We start from the raw sequence: 17,163 nt of genomic DNA, 5'->3' as shown, positions 1-17,163 counted from the left end.
AATTAACCCTCATGACATGACAGCTAATGAAAAAAAAAAATCTAGTACCGACTACCAAGTGATTTCCAGCACATGCATAAAGATAAATCAGTTACGATTTCAATTCTAAAATATCAAAACCCAACCACGTAATCAATAAAATCCAATAGGTTTGACCCCGTATTGATAGGAGCCGTCATCCTGACTTCTATGATTTAATTTCAAGTTGGTTACGAGAAATAGAATTTGTTCGATGTGAATAGTTTATGAGCTTGTCTGGAGATTGGAGTTGTTGTTATAATTATTTTTTAAAATATTTTTTTAATTTAAAAAAATATATATATATATATATATTATTTTCAAACATCATCACATTAAAAAATAAAAATATTAAAAAATATTAATTAAAAAAAAAAAAACGATTTTTTTTTTAAAAATATTTTTGAAACACAAAAACAAAAACAAACAGTATTTATACCTTATTAAACCATTCAACTTAATTTACGTGTGTAAAATAGTAATTCGATAATACCAACTAATTATCAAGAAAAAAAAAGAAGAAAGAAAATTAGCAAGAGCTAGAACAAAGCGAAAACATACGAGGGCTGACAACATTTGACAGCACTTTGTGTCTCAGCATGGGGCCAAATATTTTCACCCAAAAAGAAGCCCATAGTACAAAACAAAAGAACGGAACTACACTATGATGGTGTTCAGTATTGTTCTTCAATTGTTTATTTTTTTAAATTTTAAATTGTTTTAATATATTAATTTTAAAAAATAAATTCTAAAAATATTTTAACATATTAAAAAAAATACTTTAAAAAACAATATCATTAACTAACGATACAAGATTTACTCAATCTTGTCAGCAACACAAACCCTATTTCTCTCAAAACCTTCCACTGTCTCTTTCCATCTTTCTCTTCTAACACTTTCTCCTATAAGTTCCTCGCTACTTTGATTTATGTTTTTTTTGGCTCTCTTTTTTTTTTTTAATTCTTTTCTGGTTTTGCTGACAGTGACAAATAAGATATTAGCAATTGCTTGGAAGTTCATGGTTGCCATATTTTGAGGTTTTTGTTGCCTATACTAACCCCCAGCATTGTTTCTGTTTTTGGGAATTAAAAATCAAGTCCATGATGGTTATGTTTTTTTTTTTAGCTTATCGTGTGGTTCTGGCTTGAACACTCGGGAACTGTTGTAAATTGTACTGTAGCCTTGTCTGACATTGTTTGATCCCTCTGCAACTAGAATAGCAAGTGTTTTTTTTTTTTTTTAACAAATATATATTTTCTTGAATTGTTTTAACAAATATTGGGCTCGGACGATTCAACGCAAAGATCTACCTTATTCCGCTCTTCGCAGGCTGGGCTCTGCATTTTCAGTTAGCCCAACAGTGTTTCCTTAGGATGCATGAGTTATATCAGGCTTCTGAGAATGGTTAAAGAGAGAGTTCATGAGTATATATGGTGCCTGTCCAAAAAAGAACGAGACGCAGTAACTAAATTTTGACCTTCATGCAGGCAATGGGAAATGGTGCTTATTCATGTAACTTAAAAAGAAAGGCAGTTTATCAGAATCCCAGGTCAGAAGCATGCAATAAGAGTCGCCCTAGTTCACTACATCCACAGTGATGCTACATGGTTGAAAGGCATCCATCAACGCGTCTTCTACATAAACCAATGCAACCCTTTCCAATGTGTTTGCGGCAACCTGCAATCGAAAGCTCGAGGTCACTGGGCGAAACAATGGGAAAAAAAGAAAGGAAAAGAAAAGAAAAGAAAAGGGCAAACTTAATTTCATATAAAAAAGGCAATGAACAAAGCAAGAGGTAAAGCATCACCTGCACGATATGGGTCCCAAGGATCCTTGGGACTCGGATATTATGGAATCAAACTCGCTGCAGACTCAACTAAATATTATTCAAATCAGTAACATCAAGAAACTAATTTAATTCCCTTGCCGGTTTAAGGCAAGGGAAACAAATTAGTTTTTATTGCGGTTAATTTGGAATAATATTTAGTTGAGTCTAGCGAGTTTGATTCCATAATATCCGAGTCCCAAGGATCCTTTTCAAATATAAAAAAAAGCCATTGATGCATTATATCTTGAAGAAGAAGATGGATTTTACTGTCACTTCAACTACATTCTCATTGGCATCGTTAGCATGTAATTAAAAAAAACACGCGTTAATTATCGTATAAAAGCGTGATAAAATACATACCTTTAAGTGCAGAAGAAATTTTTATTTTCAGGATACCGCTTGGATGCTCTTGAGTTATGTCCCTTGACGAGTTTTTTAAGGCAGCAAAATGGCCACTTGGGTGCTGGTGCCAGGTACCTCGAGTGCATGCACTCTTTAATATTGGTCATTCACAGTATGGATGACCCATTAAATATCTCTTTTTTTTTCTCCTTACTTCAGCATGGACCGTGCCCAATTATTATATATACTTTGCTGATGATTTATGAAGCAGGGAAAACAAAACGACATCATAATGATTCATCAAAGAAATCAAAACGACATCATAAAGATCAATATCACGATGAATATGTGACGGTTCACATAAATTACAAGTCAAATTGACTTGTCAATAAGAAGTCATCCATTAGCTTACACAACATAAATCATGAAGATTTTTTTATCAAGAGAAACTATATAAAGTTCACATCAAGCTTAAAAAGACATGAAATTGCATTGAAATGGACACATATTAAATCCACGGCTTCAAGTTTGGAAACCAGAACATTACTAGCCTAACCCATTGCTCTACCCAAGGCAGAACAAAATACAAACTGGCCCAATAGCCCAAACATCTCAACAGTCAACACCTTCTGCTTCAGTCTCTCTGTAATTTGGATCAAACGCTAAAACCCTAGAGAATAAACAACAGAAATTCCCTTCACTTTTCAATTTTAAACACCGAAACAATTTAAACACAAAATATAGATAAATAAGAAAAATCAGAGCTCAAATGGAAGGTGGGGTTGGTGGTAATGGAAATGAGAGGGAAGAGGAACAAGACGGCATGTCTATACATTCTCCATGCAAAGCTCCTCCTTCCTCTGCTTCCTCTCTCCCCAAGGTATCTCTGAATCTATATCTCATATATATATGTATATTGTTTTTTTGCGCGTGGAATTTTACCTGGATTAATTTATTTATTTTAATTCTCTGGGGCTAATTAGGAGCAATCACAGGTGGAATTGGAGCTAAGACTTTTAGAAGGACTTGAAATTTATCCTCCAGTCAAACTAAGAGGCAGGTTCTTCAAATTTCATCTCCAGTTTCAGTTTATCTAGTTCTGTGTAGCTCAATTCTCTCCATCACGGGGTATTTGATCAACTTGAAATAGGAATTGTGTTATTGTGTCACATTTTCTGCAATAGCAATTGTGTGGATTGAATTAAGAGTTGAATGGAAAATGTACATTGCATGTATGATGAATATGTCAGTGTGGCTGTTGTAACAGCTTGTGGAATTGAAATTCATATGTCGAGCATTATGAGATTATATTATGATGCTATTTGCTGGGAGTTTTGAGGAATTTTCTTCATTTTCTATTACTTAGTAGTGATAATTCTATTGCTGTGAAGACTTATGTGCTGGAAATTTGCAGTTTGGTATCAAGACTGTTGAGGTGTTATTTTGTTTTGATGATAAGGATACAAAGCATATATGTTCGAGAAGAAATTAGCTAGATCAGTACTTTCTATGTGAGAAGTTTCACGAGGCAAATACGAGTCATATCTAGCAATTAATTCACCTTGAGTTATTAATGAGACAATATAGATACCTCTAGTTCCACTTTTACTTTCATTTGTTTCTTTATTATTTTAAAATATTTGAAAAATCTTTTCATGCAGGCATGCATCGCCACTTTGTACTTTATGGTTTGATGGAATTTCTTCGGAGAAGGTTGTTCTGCCACTTACTCTATTTCCTTTTCTAAAAGTTTCCATTTACATGATTTAACACATTGATCACTCTATCACAGCTTTGATCGACAATTTTCTCCGGATGAGGTTTTGCAGTTGCTGGACCGTTTCTATAACATTGAAATGCTGGTACTGATTTCAATGATGTCTTTTACTTTTTATTTTTACGTTACAAATACAATGCAGCAATTCTCAGCACAGCAAATAATTCATCTCAGACACTATGCCACTGCAAATTCATTTTAAATAAAATGCTGGAGATTTTGATGCTAAATTTGACTCTCCCATTGCTAAACCTTGTACTGTTTTGTATAGAAGGAATGTAGCTCAAGATTTTAAACTATGTCTGTGAAGTTGGATGATGAAATATAAAGTGCTATCAGTTGAAGATTGAAGTATTTGTGAAATCAAGCATTTTAGTCTATGCCTTGAGAATGTCATGTAGTTTTTCTGCTTTTGCCTTGACACCTATAATCTCTGTTCTTGTTACGAGAACATATATAGTGTCGTTGATTTCAGCATGTTTCTATTTAAATTTCAGAAACCAGACGATGAAGAAGCAGAAATTCTGAATCACGAGGAAGATTTTTCCTTGCCCCAAAATTATTTTGTCAAGGAAGAGTGAAATAGACAGTTTTGATTTACATCTTCCCTTTAGGACTCCTCACAACAATCCTGGTTGCGAGCATTTTTCTCCATCATATTTGAGAGGAAGTCAATGTTGAGTGGAATCTCTAGAAGGACATTGTGAAAGATCCTTTTTGTTTTATTTCTTTTTTCTTCATGACTCGTCAAGCAAGATAAATATGTAAATTCTGGTTAATATAGTGCCATCTACCTTCTTAGCCACTATCATTTTTCAGTGGGTTTTGATTGTTGCCACACATATATTTATGGTTTTGCAATTTTGGTAGGGGAAGAGATTTTGGTGCCAAAGCTTTAGTCTGATATCCTGATTTTAGAAAACGGCAAAAGCAAGGTTGGGTGAGGGTCTAACAATAATGAGGACAAGGAGGTAAGGATGTGCTCTCATCTGAATCTCAAATGATTTGATTTTGAGTTTTGCTGATAAAAGAAATGGTTGTTTTATAAAATGTTTTTTTGTTTGAAAATATATAGTTTTTTTTTTATTTTTTTAAAATTTATTTTTAATATTAGAACGGTAAAATAAAATAATAATTTGAAGAAAAAAATCAGAATTTTTAAAAATTACAGAATGGCTGCAAGGCATAAATGGCGATCGTTTCCTCGTTTGTGATTTGTCTTCTACTGTGAAATCACATGTCGTTTGCTTCCATTTCACACTGACAAAAAACACATCCGTACGAATATTGGAACCTCCCATTGCATCCATATTGGAGATTATTATGTACCCTTTTATCAAATTATTTCACATCCTAATAGCTTGGAGTCATTAGCCGCAGGGAAATAGCTCCAGCTGACGAACTTTGTCTTACTGAAAGAAAACAAAATGAACCGCAACACACTGCAAAACCTCGTTTTCAAAAAAATTATTATTTTTTATTTTGAATTAATTTTATTGATACTTTTAGATAATTTTAATGTATTGATATTAAAAATAAAATTTGAAAAATAAAAAATATTATTTAATAATTTTCAAATAATTTTTAATAACAATCACTATCTTATAATTTAGTTATTTTCCATTTCAACACCCGTAGGTCTCATTTTGGAAGTTCAAAACTTCCCCCTGATTTTTTTTTCAATATTTTTTTTGTCACGTTTTCAAGTTTTTTACCGTCTATTTCTTCCAAACTCAAATGTATATTGTTGAAATTTTTATATTTTTAAAAAATTTAAAAAATATTTTTTTATTTAAAAATAATTTTTTTTATGTTTATAAATCATTTATTGATGTGTTGATGTTAAAAATAATTTTTTTAAATTTTATAAAATGTATTGATATATTTTTATAATCTAAATTTTTGAAAAACATACTTATAAATTTTCAACTTGTCAAGACTTGAGCAGATGTTGATGCAAATATATAACAAAATTATTTCATTATCGTCCAAATGATAATTACTTCCTGTTAATTGGAAGCTTAAAAAACGAGGAAGCATAAATGGCAAGCTGGGCAGATGATAACAGAAGGTAAAATAAAGGAGGTCCACGATTTTGATATGAAGTTTATGCGTGCAAGAACAATGAATAAAAACAAATTAAAAAAAAAACGAAAAACTCTGTTTAGAATAAAAGAAAGAAATAAAAAGGAAGAGCAATTGATAACATCAGCTTTTTGTAGGATTCAAAAAGAGCAGTGGCATAAAAAACTGTCATGACTGTTCCATCGAATCCCTGGCCAGGAAAGCTAATAAAAAGATGCCCACTTCTGCAAAACTGCAAAGTAGCTTGGCATCCACTTGCCATGTGCACCGTTCCCAAATCCCCCCTCAGTGCTGCGGAAAAATTACATTCTTAGCAGGGCAGCGGGAAAAAAAACCAGAAGTTTACTTCATTCAATAGAAGCAATTATACGAGAACTGACCTCTCCTTCGGCATGTTTTTCCTTTGATTCTTCACCTTTGAAGTCATCATCACCTGCATAATGCAACTTGTCTGAGATAAAGTTTAACAAGCATGGTTTTTTATTCACGAGTTTCAACCAACGGTATGCCTTGATGTGAGCCAATCTAAGGTGCAGAGATATAGAACTCATCCCTTATTGGGGCCAAAATATGAGGGGTGGCCAATTGTCCACCTCTCCTCTTACTTTTCAATGGTGATCGAGTCCTGATTGCTGAGTACCATTGAGTATAACATGGTCTGCCAGGGCCCGACTTCAGTGAGGCCATGATTTTGTAACGACGGTATTTTTTTTTCTTTCCAGTTTTCACCATGCTTTCCACATCATATAATGCAAATAAGACTCAATTTCTCATTCAGTTTATAAATGTACCTCCATCTTCAGGCAAATCAGAAGTCCAGAGAGTGAGGTTATCTCTTAACAACTGCATAATTAAGGTGCTGTCCTTGTATGATTCCTCACTTAAAGTGTCCAACTCTGCAATCGCCTCATCAAAAGCTTGTTTGGCCAGATGGCAGGCCCTGCAAGCATTAACATTAAAAAGTAGATCATTAGGAAGTCATGAACACAGGATAATACAATTTGGCAGCAGCCTTGATTGCAAAAAAAATATAATCTGACATACCTCTCAGGAGAGTTCATGATCTCATAGTAGAAAACAGAGAAGTTAAGGGCAAGGCCAAGACGAATTGGGTGGGTTGAAGGCAGATCTGTGCTTGCAGTGGCAGAAGCAGCCTAAGAGAGAAATGGAAACAGGAGGAACATGTCAGATGATTATAAAATTAATTAGAGCACGCCAAATAAATGGAATAATACTCTGAATATATTTATGAAAGAGAAACCAAAGCAACATGCCTCGTAACCCTTTAATGACTGATCGGCTGCGTCCTTCCTTTCTTGATCAGCCTTGAACTCAGCTAGATAGCGGTAGTAGTCACCTTTCCTGAAAATTCATGGATGTCATGACCCGATATTTTAAGAAATAAAAATATAAGAAGGCCTTTATATATCACTAAGTTCATGCCCTGCTACATAAAATACTTCTGGGAACTAATTAACTGAGAACATAACAAATCATTACACAATTCATGAAATTGCTGCTTAGACTTGTTGACAAGCAGGACCAGGGGATGAATCAGCAAAAGGAAATTTATGCCCCTTGTGCGCGCCACTTGTTCAAGAGGCAGGAAAAGTAACAAGTAATTAGATGGAGAGAAAACATTTCCCCTTTTCATGTATAGGAAATAGGATGCAAAGAGCAAAACATAAAAAACTGGCTGCAGGATCGAGGATAAAAGTTATAAAAGATTAGGTCTAAAGGCCAACATAACTCACATCTTGTAGTAGAACACGGTTGCTTCTCCTGAGGCGGAAGAAGGGACCAGATGGTCATCGATGATGGACAAGATGTCATTGCAAATCTTGGAGAGTTCCTCCTCCACCTTCTGGCGGTATCCCTTAATCAATTTAACGTTGCCGTCGTTTCCTTTAGATTCTTCCTTCTGCTCAATTGAAGACATGATCCGCCACGAAGCCCGCCTAGCACCAATTACATTTTTGTATCCCACCGAGAGGAGGTTCCTCTCCTCCACGGTCAGGTCACAATTAAGTTTGGCAACATTTTTCATGCTCTCAACCATCTCTGTTCCATCAATATTCAGATTTAAATTAAATTTCAGAGAAACTGGAAAACGGGCATAAATTAAATTAAATAAAAATAAAATGATCTATCTGTATGATAAAAGAAAAATGTCGACATGCAGTATAATTTATTTTTCTAAAAACGATCCAGCTAACCAAAAACAAAATGCCCTGCCCACAAGAAACGGTGAAGGAGCGAGAAATAGAGGTACCATCATAGCGCTCGGCCTGTTCAGCGAGCTTGGCCATGTAAACACGAGTCTCCCTCTCCTTCTCGGTTGACATTGTTGTTTTATTTGCTGAGAGAGCACAATGAATTCACAGACAAATCAAAATAAGAAGGTATGAGCTCTTGAAAGGAGAAATCTTTTTTATTAGAGGTCTGAAAGCGAAGGAAAGGTTAAATAAATAGAAAGGTGCAAGTGACGGGGGAGGTTGAAGACCAGATCTGGACCGTTAGTTGTTTTGAAAGAGAAAGCGCGCTTTTCGTGATTTGATTTCCTGGCTGAGCTTGGATCGATTCAATCCTATCTGTCGGAGGGGTACTTTCGAGATTTTACAGCGACCCCTATTTCTGAATTGAATTGAATGCTATCCGATCTACCTGTCCCTCCCTGTTCATTCATTTCTTTTATAGATGAATATTCGTGATATATTTCTAAAAATAAGGTTAATTCCAAGCCTGGCATGAATCGTTTACTCCTATGTATTTCTACCCAAAATTACCCGAAGAAGGATTTCTCTTCTGTTGCGCGGCATCAAAAGCCATTAACACTATCATCAATGAACAAAAGTAGTCTAATTAGAGCAACAATCACTGGGGGGGATGATAACAACAACATATCAGAATCAATCTGCTAGTAACTGACATCAAATCCCTGCATTTATTAAAAAGAAGGAAAGAAAGAAATAAACCCTAGCTGGCTTTCGAGGAAGAGAGAGCACAATAACAGTCAAAAGCAAGATACACACGTCACTGTTGAATTTGATGATTTCTTTCTTTTTATGGGGAAATGATGAAGCTCGATGCGATGGCGTGCAGATTTATAATAGACAGCTACTGGCAACTGCATGATTAATGAGTTGGTTTCATAAGTTGTTATATGTAACTCTCTCTTCTTGTTGAATTTGACTTCAGCACCCAAGAGGAGGAGGAAGAGGGCCAGGACTCTGTTACTCTATAAAATGCAAGGTAAGATTTAATTGTTTCCCCATTGATGACAGGGATGGCAAAACAACGTTTTCTTTTTTCTCAACACCTATTATTTAGCCTTTTCTTAATAGAGTTATTATTTAAATAAAGATCCCGCTAGATTGACAAAGTAACTTCTTTTTTTTTTTTACCACTAGCAAGCCGCCTGCAATTCATATCGTGCATTGCCACCGCTTCGCCAAGAAAAATCACAAAGGAGCATCATGACTTCCTCTTGCTTGTTGCCAAAATGTCATCACTGCCATTCTTCACGGGCAGCGTGGTGGAATGATTCCAGCAATACATAAAAAAAAAAAAAACAGGACACGTACTGGGTAGACTCTGCAACTCTCCACTTGAACTAATTTTAAGGCCTTTTTATTGGGTGTCTGATTCCGAAAGAACCAGCCTGTTTTTTTTTATATCTTTCATCTTTTTCAAATTATAATTTCTTTTAAGTTATTTTTCCGAATCACAGCTACAAAAGGTAACACAATCCCAGGCGAGAGCGTTTTTCAATGTATGTTGACAATCCAAGAAAATTCACATTTCTATGATCCTGTACAAGTAGTCTTTGATTTGCTAGTTCCGAAAGGAGTTCTCTATGATTTTCTCCCCCTCCTTTTTAACTGGACTCGCATTGTTGCAGTCGGAGCATCATCTTCCATTACCAAGCATACAGGTCGGAGCATCATCTTCCACTACCAACCAAGCATACAGATACTCTTTTCTTGATACCTGCTCAGCGCTTCCCAAACACATCACCAATGCCACAGAGCTGCCATTACAAAACTGCTCCCATGTGAGTGCTAAACCTCACAGCGTGCAATTAATTTGAGTATCTGATGTTAGAATTCAAGTCAATCAAGATTTTGAGATTTCTCTGGCTTCTTTTTTACTTCCCATCTCTGCATAAAAGTATTTACTTAAGTTGGGGAATTTCGAAGGGTCAGGGAGCAAGAATATATTTGTAACTATCATTTCCTTGCCGGTCAGTTATCACGCGACGGTGTAATACAATGAGTTGTCCAATACAGTGTGTCCCATACTGGAATAATAAAGAAATTAACACTCTTAAAAGAATTAAAAGAAAGAAAGAGCATGATGAAAGAATTACTACAAATGCTTTGACAAAAAATTTGGAATGCTTCGCAGCCCACTTCTGAATCCAGCCTTCTTCTAATCTACAGCCCACGCTTCCCTTACGTTTGTTTTAGCCATTGAACTCAAGCCCGGGCATTTATCACGCTGTGACGCTGTCAAAAATATTTCGTGATCTGGCAATAAGAGCATCACGATCAATTTCAAGGCACCGCTGTTAGGTCCAGGAAAAAAAAAAAAAAAAAAACCCTCCATTTTTCTCAAGCACAGATATTGAACTGCACCTTAACAGTAATGCTTTTTAGCCCTACGTGTTAGTCCCAGTTAACTCCATTATAGTTAACAAACTCAAGCATACATGCATATATGCACAAATCCCTTATCTAATTAACAAACTCAAGAACACGTTGATTTTTAAGATGATCGAAGGGCTTATATCTACTGTTAATCAGTAATGACCGAACGGTGCGGTATGGAGGGTTTTTTTTTTCCACCAAGAAACTCTGGAGCCCAGACAGTCAATGAAAGAAACAGATTAGAGAAAGAAACAGATTAGAGTCAGTGATTGGACCAGTTATCATTGGTATTGATCTACATGTTATAAAATGTTTATGGTGTTTTTAATGAACATGCTGCTTAGGGTCTTATGTTATCGTGAACCGACACAGACACAAACTGATCTGGAGTTCCTAATTCAAACTTTGTTTGTTAACCAGAAAAAAAACACTGCGCGCGCAAGCGGGCATCTCTGTTTTAAAGAAGTATTGCTTAAGGTGGAAATAGCACTCAAATCCTCAACCCCACGTTTTGCGAGGGTACCAGTGAGCCACGAGGCCACTGGTGAAATCTATACCATATTGAACAAAAAATTACCACCTAAATTTTTTATTGGCAAATTTTCCAGAGAGGATTAAAGGAATTACCGGAGCAAAATCATGTTCACTTCCATGGTCATGAGACTTCTGTTGCTGGATCACTCATTTTTTCACAAATGGTTTTTGGCAAACAAGCAGCCGCTGGTCACTGCCATTATCTAGGTCAATCACCCTAGCTTCCCAGTGTATCTGCATGGCAAGTGCCTGTGCCATCTCAATAGCTCCCAGTTTATCAGAAAAGATAACCCATCCCTGCAAAATGAGCTGGTTGCATTAGAAAAAGATCAAACATAGAAGAAGAAAAGAGAGTGACTTGACGCTTTTTTGTAGGTTGCAGAAAACAAGGTAAGGCAGCCAAGAACCACGGAAACAATGAATGGCAGCAATGCATCCTGAGAGGTAAAGTGAACACTTTTCTTTTCCTAATCAAATCCAGGCATGGGACCTAATCGCATCGTGGGGAGTTCAGAACATCAGATTATAGGCAGAATGGGAAGAAAATATTCCCAAGAGAAATGTGGTCATTGGTTATGAAGTTCGGCACATGTAATCACACTTTCAACTCGGCCAGCAAGATTATCAAGTATTATTGTTCCTCATTCCTTGTCAAATCTAGACATGGGAACTAATTGCACCCACGTATCAAAGCATGCATTGTATTGTATACTCTCAGAGTCTACATCATGGAGAGGAACATGGGGCATTCACAAAAAATAGAAACTGAGCGAGGAAATCTCCACACACCACAAAACCAAAACAAAAATGAAAGAAAGAAAGAGAACTGTCTTATAGGTCATTGCACAAAATTTTCAAGTATGGTTAAGAAATATCTGGAGGGATGTGAGATGTACCTCAGGGCGTAGAATTCGATCCATCTCTAAAAATAAATCCATCATGCTGCATCTTTCTGAACTGAGATGTGCGAGAAGCCCATTAGCATGAAGCAGGTCATATGTTCGGGGGTATGTGGGGAATGGCTCACACCTGCGCAAAAGAAGACAGTTTACTTACTTTGTTGCTAAATTGAAATAAAATAGCACTATTCCTCAACATGTTTTCATGGAAAAATTGATAAGATATGACCAGAAAAATTAGGAGAGGTTTATGAGAATAAAAGCATCATAAACAAGGTCCTGAATTTGCAGTGCCAATCCAAGGCAGAAGAAATAGTTTACTGCCAGCAGCATTCAACTCTTTAAGCTCAGGTTGGAAGTGTAAAGTTAATTAGCAAAGTTGATGTCCGTGATTTTTATGAATCAACTGCTTGAAAATGTAGCATCATCACTGTCATGATAAATGCATCTGCAGCATGGGTAAAAAAAAATTCACAAATCTTCTTTTAGGCAGGGCATCTTGAATTCCAGAAGTTGTTTTTGAGGATGTTGCTCAAGACAGGTGCACAGGCAAGAATTACAGAGCATTTACAAAGACTGCATTTAAGAAAAAATGTTTGGTTCACCAAAGTTCCTTAAAGAAGAAGACAAGTCCTGCAAAGTATTTAATTATCAAGGCATTCTTCAAATATCAAGAATAAGTCGGACAGCAAAGTTTCAAATGATTTAAGGTGAAACATACTTATAAACTACACTGATATAACAGCATGCATCTTAAATGGCACTAACATACCAGTCATGCAAGACACCAGCAAAACCACGATCAAGTATGAGAGGAAGTGTATTAGGAGCCCTGACAGGCACTACATTCATCACCCAAACTAATTTATTTTCCTCCAGCATTGCAGCATTTAAACCTCCATATCGAGCATTCATGTCCATGACGTTGCGTACCATGTTAAATGGAGGTGTTGGATCTTCATCACCTGGTCTCTTAGGATGGTCGGAGAAAATTATAGGTGAAAGTAAAGACCAGTAGTTTCTCAGAGCTGATCTCCAAAACTGAGAATCTTCAAAGTAATCTTCCGGCTGAACTCCTGCAAGGATGATAATGGATCAATAAACTAGGACATCTATATCATGTAAAAATTTGGAAAAAGAAAAGGAAACAAGAGGGAAAGGAACTTATACATTGAAAATGTCAGATAATAAAAGAAAAGGCAACAAAAATAAAATGTATTGAAATAATACTTTCCATGAATTTCAAGCTCTGCTGAGCTCAAATAGGGACCGGAGGACCTGTTCTGGATGGGAATCCAGCGGTTGCTGGTGGTCCCACTTATACATGACACAAGGGGTTGATAATAAGATGAAGAATCGTGGCCATCATTACAAATTGGTATAGCACCATGCTTGCTGCAGGAAAGACCAAAAAGAATAAAAAAAGAATTATTCTTGCTCTTCCAGAAAAATTGCAAGTCAGAGAAGAAAGGTGAAAAACACAGAAGCTCGATAATTCAAGTAAGCTGTATAATAAAAAGAATTATTCTTGCTCTTCCAGAAAAATTGCAAGGCATGTATTAGAAGCTATATAATAAAAGTTCAGAAGTCAAACCCACTCAATGTTAGCATGGGGAAAAAAATAATTTAGGGGATACTGGTGCTTTATTGTGAATATCCTCACCGAGTTTTATAGCAATGAACATCCACAGTTTTTTGCCAGATGAAAGTCTCATCCTGCTGAGCTATAAGATTCCAACAGATTTCTTCAGTAAATTCTTCTATTGGTGTCAGTGTGCTTCTCTTCCTCGTACTCAATGAACTTCCATGTGGATTGATTGCTGGTGAAGTTAAAACAAAGTAACCTCCAGGCTTGAGAACTCGATCCACTTCTATAAGGAACATACCATCTGTTTTATTAAGTCACTGTTAGAAAGTAAAGTGAGAAAAATTGAAAAACCAACAGTCCCTTCAAGTTCTCCAAATACACATATCTCAGAATAAGAATACTCGAAAGTCCAAGAACGTTATCAATAGTGACATTAAAATGAAACCTCCTCCAGCAATTCACACCTTCTCTCTTTAGGGGCTATAAATTCAGCAATACAAATATACAATCAACTAGCACATGAATTATTTTATTGTATCAATCTCTTAATCATTCATGTAGCCCCCAGCAATAAGAAATAACCATACTGTATTGATTTGGCACAGCATGTAATTATCAGCTTATTTATCATATAACACACAATGCACAAAGTTTCAAATCATCTCTCCTTTATGATGGGCACGTATTTTCTAGATGCAATTTTCTCTGAAAGGATTAAAGAGGAAGGGAAGACTCAGATAGATTTATGGCAGCTGATTGTCATTGTTGACTTTAGATCAGTTATCCAAAATCCATGGATGCAAATGGGTGCATTTAAGAGAACTAAAACATTTTGAAAAAGAAAAGGAAGAGTATTGTATTGCAGCAACAGAGATATCTGTTGACATATCAACAGGAGGCAAGATAGTAGCTATAAAGCTATTGCCAGCAGCACACAAAATAAGGCCATCAAGTAATTAGCAGAGAATATCCCTCATCTAGAAACTAATTAAATACCTTTTTTATCCCAAACAATACCGCATTGAGCACAATGAATCATATCAAATGACAATGATGGATATGGAAGTTGTCGTGAAATAAAATTGCCAATCATTGCTGGAAGACCTCTTTCAAGGGCCATTTGAACTTGGCTTCCGGTTGCCTCATATGCCGCAATACAAACAGACATTAGTTTCAGTGATACTAAATGAGCTCCAAAGCTACCAAATCCACAACCAATGTCTAGCACAGTTTGCACCTGTAATGAACAAGATATGTTAAAAAAGACTAAATAAACAGCAGGTAAGAAAAAGGGAAAACTAAAAGGCACCTTTGCTGTTATGGTCATGAATATTAATCAATACAAGATTATATCAGACAATAGAGTAATCTATTTTGTAATTGCTTGTGTTTTTGAAAACCAAATCTCCCCCAAAAAAGCATTAATAATGCTAAAAACACTTACACCAGCTTGAACAAATTCAGAGTCACCTCCTAATCCTATCATCTCTGCAACCTGGTGAGAATAATCTTTCACACCATCAAAGATCAATCCATCCTCAGAGTGGAAGGCAAATTGATTCTCTTCCAGTAACATCAACCTGTAACATTTTCTCTCTCAAAAGAAAGTAAATATATCAAAAAGAAAAATTGATAACCAGGAATACAATCATAACTTGAAATGACCATTCTGTTAAGGACCAGAATCCCAGTTAGGATCAATCAAAGAAGAGATACCTTTTGGTCATGCTTCCGGAAGAAAGAAACTGATCTTTGGTTATCTTAACATTTCCACTCCATATCACATCCTTACCAGCAGGCCACCTTAAGGGAATCTTATAGTCCTTTGGAGGGCGAACCAAGCATTGTTCCCTCGGTCTTGACATTTCACAATGCCGATCAAACTCCTCCCCATCTTTAAGCCCAGCCAACAAATTTGCTGAGACATTGTAACAAGGAACATAATTTTCTTGTTCTCTGCCACAAAGTCCCAGCTCTCTTTGCCGACCAGCTCCAGATGAGAGTGTTCTAAGCTCTAAATAGTCAACTGCCGCTTGCTCCTTTAACCTTCTATAATTTGAATAAATATCAAGCACGGGAGTGGGAGTCACGGAATCAAACGCACTCAGAGAAGTAGAACCCAAGATAGCTATCAGTCCAAGCACACAAACAACGCACAACAGCAACCAACTAATTGGCGGTCTGGGGCCAAAAATAGCAAGTGGTTTATTGAACCAAGGGCTTCTCATGTCCAAATTATTAAGCAAACGAAATTCAAAATCCACTAATTATCCGACTTAAACCTAAATCTCCAAGAAGTGCAGAAAACAAACCTATCATAGCATAAAAGCTTCTATATATGTTACCATTAATCCGCACAACTCCTACGAGCATAGAACACAACCTCCTTTACAATTCCCCAGCAACAAACTCGCATTATCCAAAGGACAGAAAACCAATACCGTTTCCTAATTGGGACAACCTGATTTCATTTTCTAGTTACGAATAGCAAATCCACGCAATATGGAAACAATGTAAGCTCTCGATGACGATGGATTTCAGATGACAAACAATGTCTTTTTTTCACTTTCCCAATCTCTAGAAACTAACCAATCAATCAAGATCAACCTGCTACAAGAGTCAAAAACACAAAAATCAGTCTCGCCCGATTTTGAATCCCTAACGGACTCTTTTGGATTCTTATCAAACAAACAGAAAAAAATGAAAATCTTATAACGTATTGGATTTGGAAAGAAGAATTAAGATGAAATAATTTCGACAGCAATTATCTCTCTCAGAGATCTCAAAAAGGAAATTAAAAGAAAAGGAAGATGAAGAATGACACGCAGATCAGATCCGAAAAGATGGAGAGAACCCGACTAACTAACAAACGCATTTGAATCATAAAAGCAATTAGGGTTTTTCAAGGGCAAGATAAATTACCGTTTTCGTTCCGTTGAAGAGGGCGTGATTCTTGAATGCGAGAACGAGAACAGAAGGGAGATGGAGATATTTTTTTGTCGTTGTCGTTGTTGAGAGTCCAATTTGATGGGTTGTTGCTTGTCTGGTATTGAATTTGTGTCTGTCACTCTATTGTGATGATAAATAAATAATTATATAGTTAAATCCAAAGGCTGTCCTATTTCTGAAATTAAATGAATTTTAGTTACTTTGTCTTTGTCGAAAAAGAAAGTGCTGGAAGGACAAAGAGTTCTAATCTATAACCAGGCTGTTAGATTGCTAATTAATTACTCCATTGATCTGTGGTTTGTGCGTTGCTGTATGTATATATAAAGTTAAATACTCCATTGATTGTGCTGTGCCTGTGCGTATATATCTACATCCTCACAGCTAAATAAACTCTTTGATACTCGGAATCTGATGGAGCGTCGAAATCCAATGTTGCTTTCTTTTGAACCAATCCAAGCTTACGGCATCATTTTTTTTTTATTTTTTTTAAGTGT

General features: G+C 36.0%; 3 protein-coding genes and 1 long non-coding RNA gene across 13 annotated transcripts; 2 read left to right on the top strand and 2 right to left on the bottom strand.

Annotated features, from left to right (window-relative positions):
• The first annotated feature begins 2,757 nt into the window (after positions 1-2,757).
• LOC118062370 (uncharacterized) lies at positions 2,758-4,834 on the top strand. 2 transcript variants are annotated; one of them, XM_035076091.2, is made up of 5 exons: positions 2,758-3,068; positions 3,184-3,244; positions 3,850-3,901; positions 3,981-4,050; positions 4,463-4,834. In XM_035076091.2, exons 1-5 carry the CDS (start codon positions 2,958-2,960, stop codon positions 4,544-4,546), a joined length of 378 nt encoding a protein of 125 aa, XP_034931982.1. In that variant the 5' UTR covers positions 2,758-2,957; the 3' UTR covers positions 4,547-4,834. The 2 variants fall into 2 exon arrangements, with proteins under 2 accessions (XP_034931982.1, XP_034931981.1); XM_035076090.2 differs by having other exon boundaries at positions 2,763-3,068; positions 3,172-3,244; positions 4,463-4,776.
• A 1,203-nt stretch (positions 4,835-6,037) lies between these two features.
• LOC118062368 (14-3-3-like protein GF14 iota) lies at positions 6,038-9,309 on the bottom strand. 2 transcript variants are annotated; one of them, XM_035076088.2, is made up of 8 exons: positions 9,026-9,309; positions 8,323-8,409; positions 7,805-8,111; positions 7,325-7,412; positions 7,095-7,204; positions 6,842-6,990; positions 6,431-6,483; positions 6,038-6,341 (listed from the first exon to the last, which is right to left on the bottom strand). In XM_035076088.2, the coding sequence occupies exons 2-8, from the start codon at positions 8,393-8,395 to the stop codon at positions 6,336-6,338; spliced, it is 786 nt and encodes a 261-aa protein (XP_034931979.1). In that variant the 5' UTR covers positions 8,396-8,409; positions 9,026-9,309; the 3' UTR covers positions 6,038-6,335. The 2 variants fall into 2 exon arrangements, with proteins under 2 accessions (XP_034931979.1, XP_073266868.1); XM_073410767.1 differs by lacking the exon at positions 9,026-9,309 and having other exon boundaries at positions 8,323-8,518.
• Positions 9,310-9,735: 426 nt separating this feature from the next.
• LOC118062367 (probable methyltransferase PMT5) lies at positions 9,736-16,976 on the bottom strand. Of its 8 annotated transcripts, none has more exons than XM_073410834.1 (11): positions 16,643-16,966; positions 15,437-16,330; positions 15,165-15,300; positions 14,717-14,957; positions 13,796-14,021; positions 13,368-13,527; positions 12,905-13,209; positions 12,130-12,262; positions 11,327-11,530; positions 10,420-10,579; positions 9,736-10,094 (listed from the first exon to the last, which is right to left on the bottom strand). In XM_073410834.1, exons 2-9 carry the CDS (start codon positions 15,946-15,948, stop codon positions 11,381-11,383), a joined length of 1,863 nt encoding a protein of 620 aa, XP_073266935.1. In that variant the 5' UTR covers positions 15,949-16,330; positions 16,643-16,966; the 3' UTR covers positions 9,736-10,094; positions 10,420-10,579; positions 11,327-11,380. The 8 variants fall into 8 exon arrangements, with proteins under 8 accessions (XP_073266935.1, XP_073266936.1, XP_073266933.1 ...); XM_073410835.1 differs by having other exon boundaries at positions 9,736-10,080; XM_073410832.1 differs by having other exon boundaries at positions 10,088-10,210.
• LOC140955847 (uncharacterized) lies at positions 9,743-10,376 on the top strand. The gene is made up of 2 exons (XR_012170497.1): positions 9,743-9,950; positions 9,985-10,376. It is a non-coding gene; the product is annotated as an uncharacterized lncRNA (long non-coding RNA).
• Positions 16,977-17,163: the final 187 nt, after the last annotated feature.

This window comes from Populus alba, chromosome 8, assembly GCF_005239225.2.
Source record: "Populus alba chromosome 8, ASM523922v2, whole genome shotgun sequence".
Taxonomy (NCBI): domain Eukaryota; kingdom Viridiplantae; phylum Streptophyta; class Magnoliopsida; order Malpighiales; family Salicaceae; genus Populus; species Populus alba.
Note: the sequence above shows the minus strand (reverse complement) of the source record. Positions and strands in the feature narration are given on the sequence as shown.

Coding starts and splice junctions, on each gene's coding strand:
- LOC118062367 (XM_073410834.1), bottom strand. CDS start 15,948: ATGAGAAGCCCTTGGTTCAATAAACCACTTGCTATTTTTGGCCCCAGA. Junction 14,022..14,716: donor TATTGTTTGGGATAAAAAAG/GTATTTAATTAG, acceptor TTAATAAAACAG/ATGGTATGTTCCTTATAGAA. Junction 13,210..13,367: donor CAGCAGAGCTTGAAATTCAT/GGAAAGTATTAT, acceptor ATCATCCTTGCA/GGAGTTCAGCCGGAAGATTA.
- LOC118062370 (XM_035076090.2), top strand. CDS start 2,958: ATGGAAGGTGGGGTTGGTGGTAATGGAAATGAGAGGGAAGAGGAACAA. Junction 3,069..3,171: donor CTGCTTCCTCTCTCCCCAAG/GTATCTCTGAAT, acceptor GGGGCTAATTAG/GAGCAATCACAGGTGGAATT. Junction 3,902..3,980: donor ATGGAATTTCTTCGGAGAAG/GTTGTTCTGCCA, acceptor ACTCTATCACAG/CTTTGATCGACAATTTTCTC.
- LOC118062368 (XM_035076088.2), bottom strand. CDS start 8,395: ATGTCAACCGAGAAGGAGAGGGAGACTCGTGTTTACATGGCCAAGCTC. Junction 8,112..8,322: donor ACAGGCCGAGCGCTATGATG/GTACCTCTATTT, acceptor TTGATGGAACAG/AGATGGTTGAGAGCATGAAA. Junction 6,991..7,094: donor ATCATGAACTCTCCTGAGAG/GTATGTCAGATT, acceptor TAATGCTTGCAG/GGCCTGCCATCTGGCCAAAC.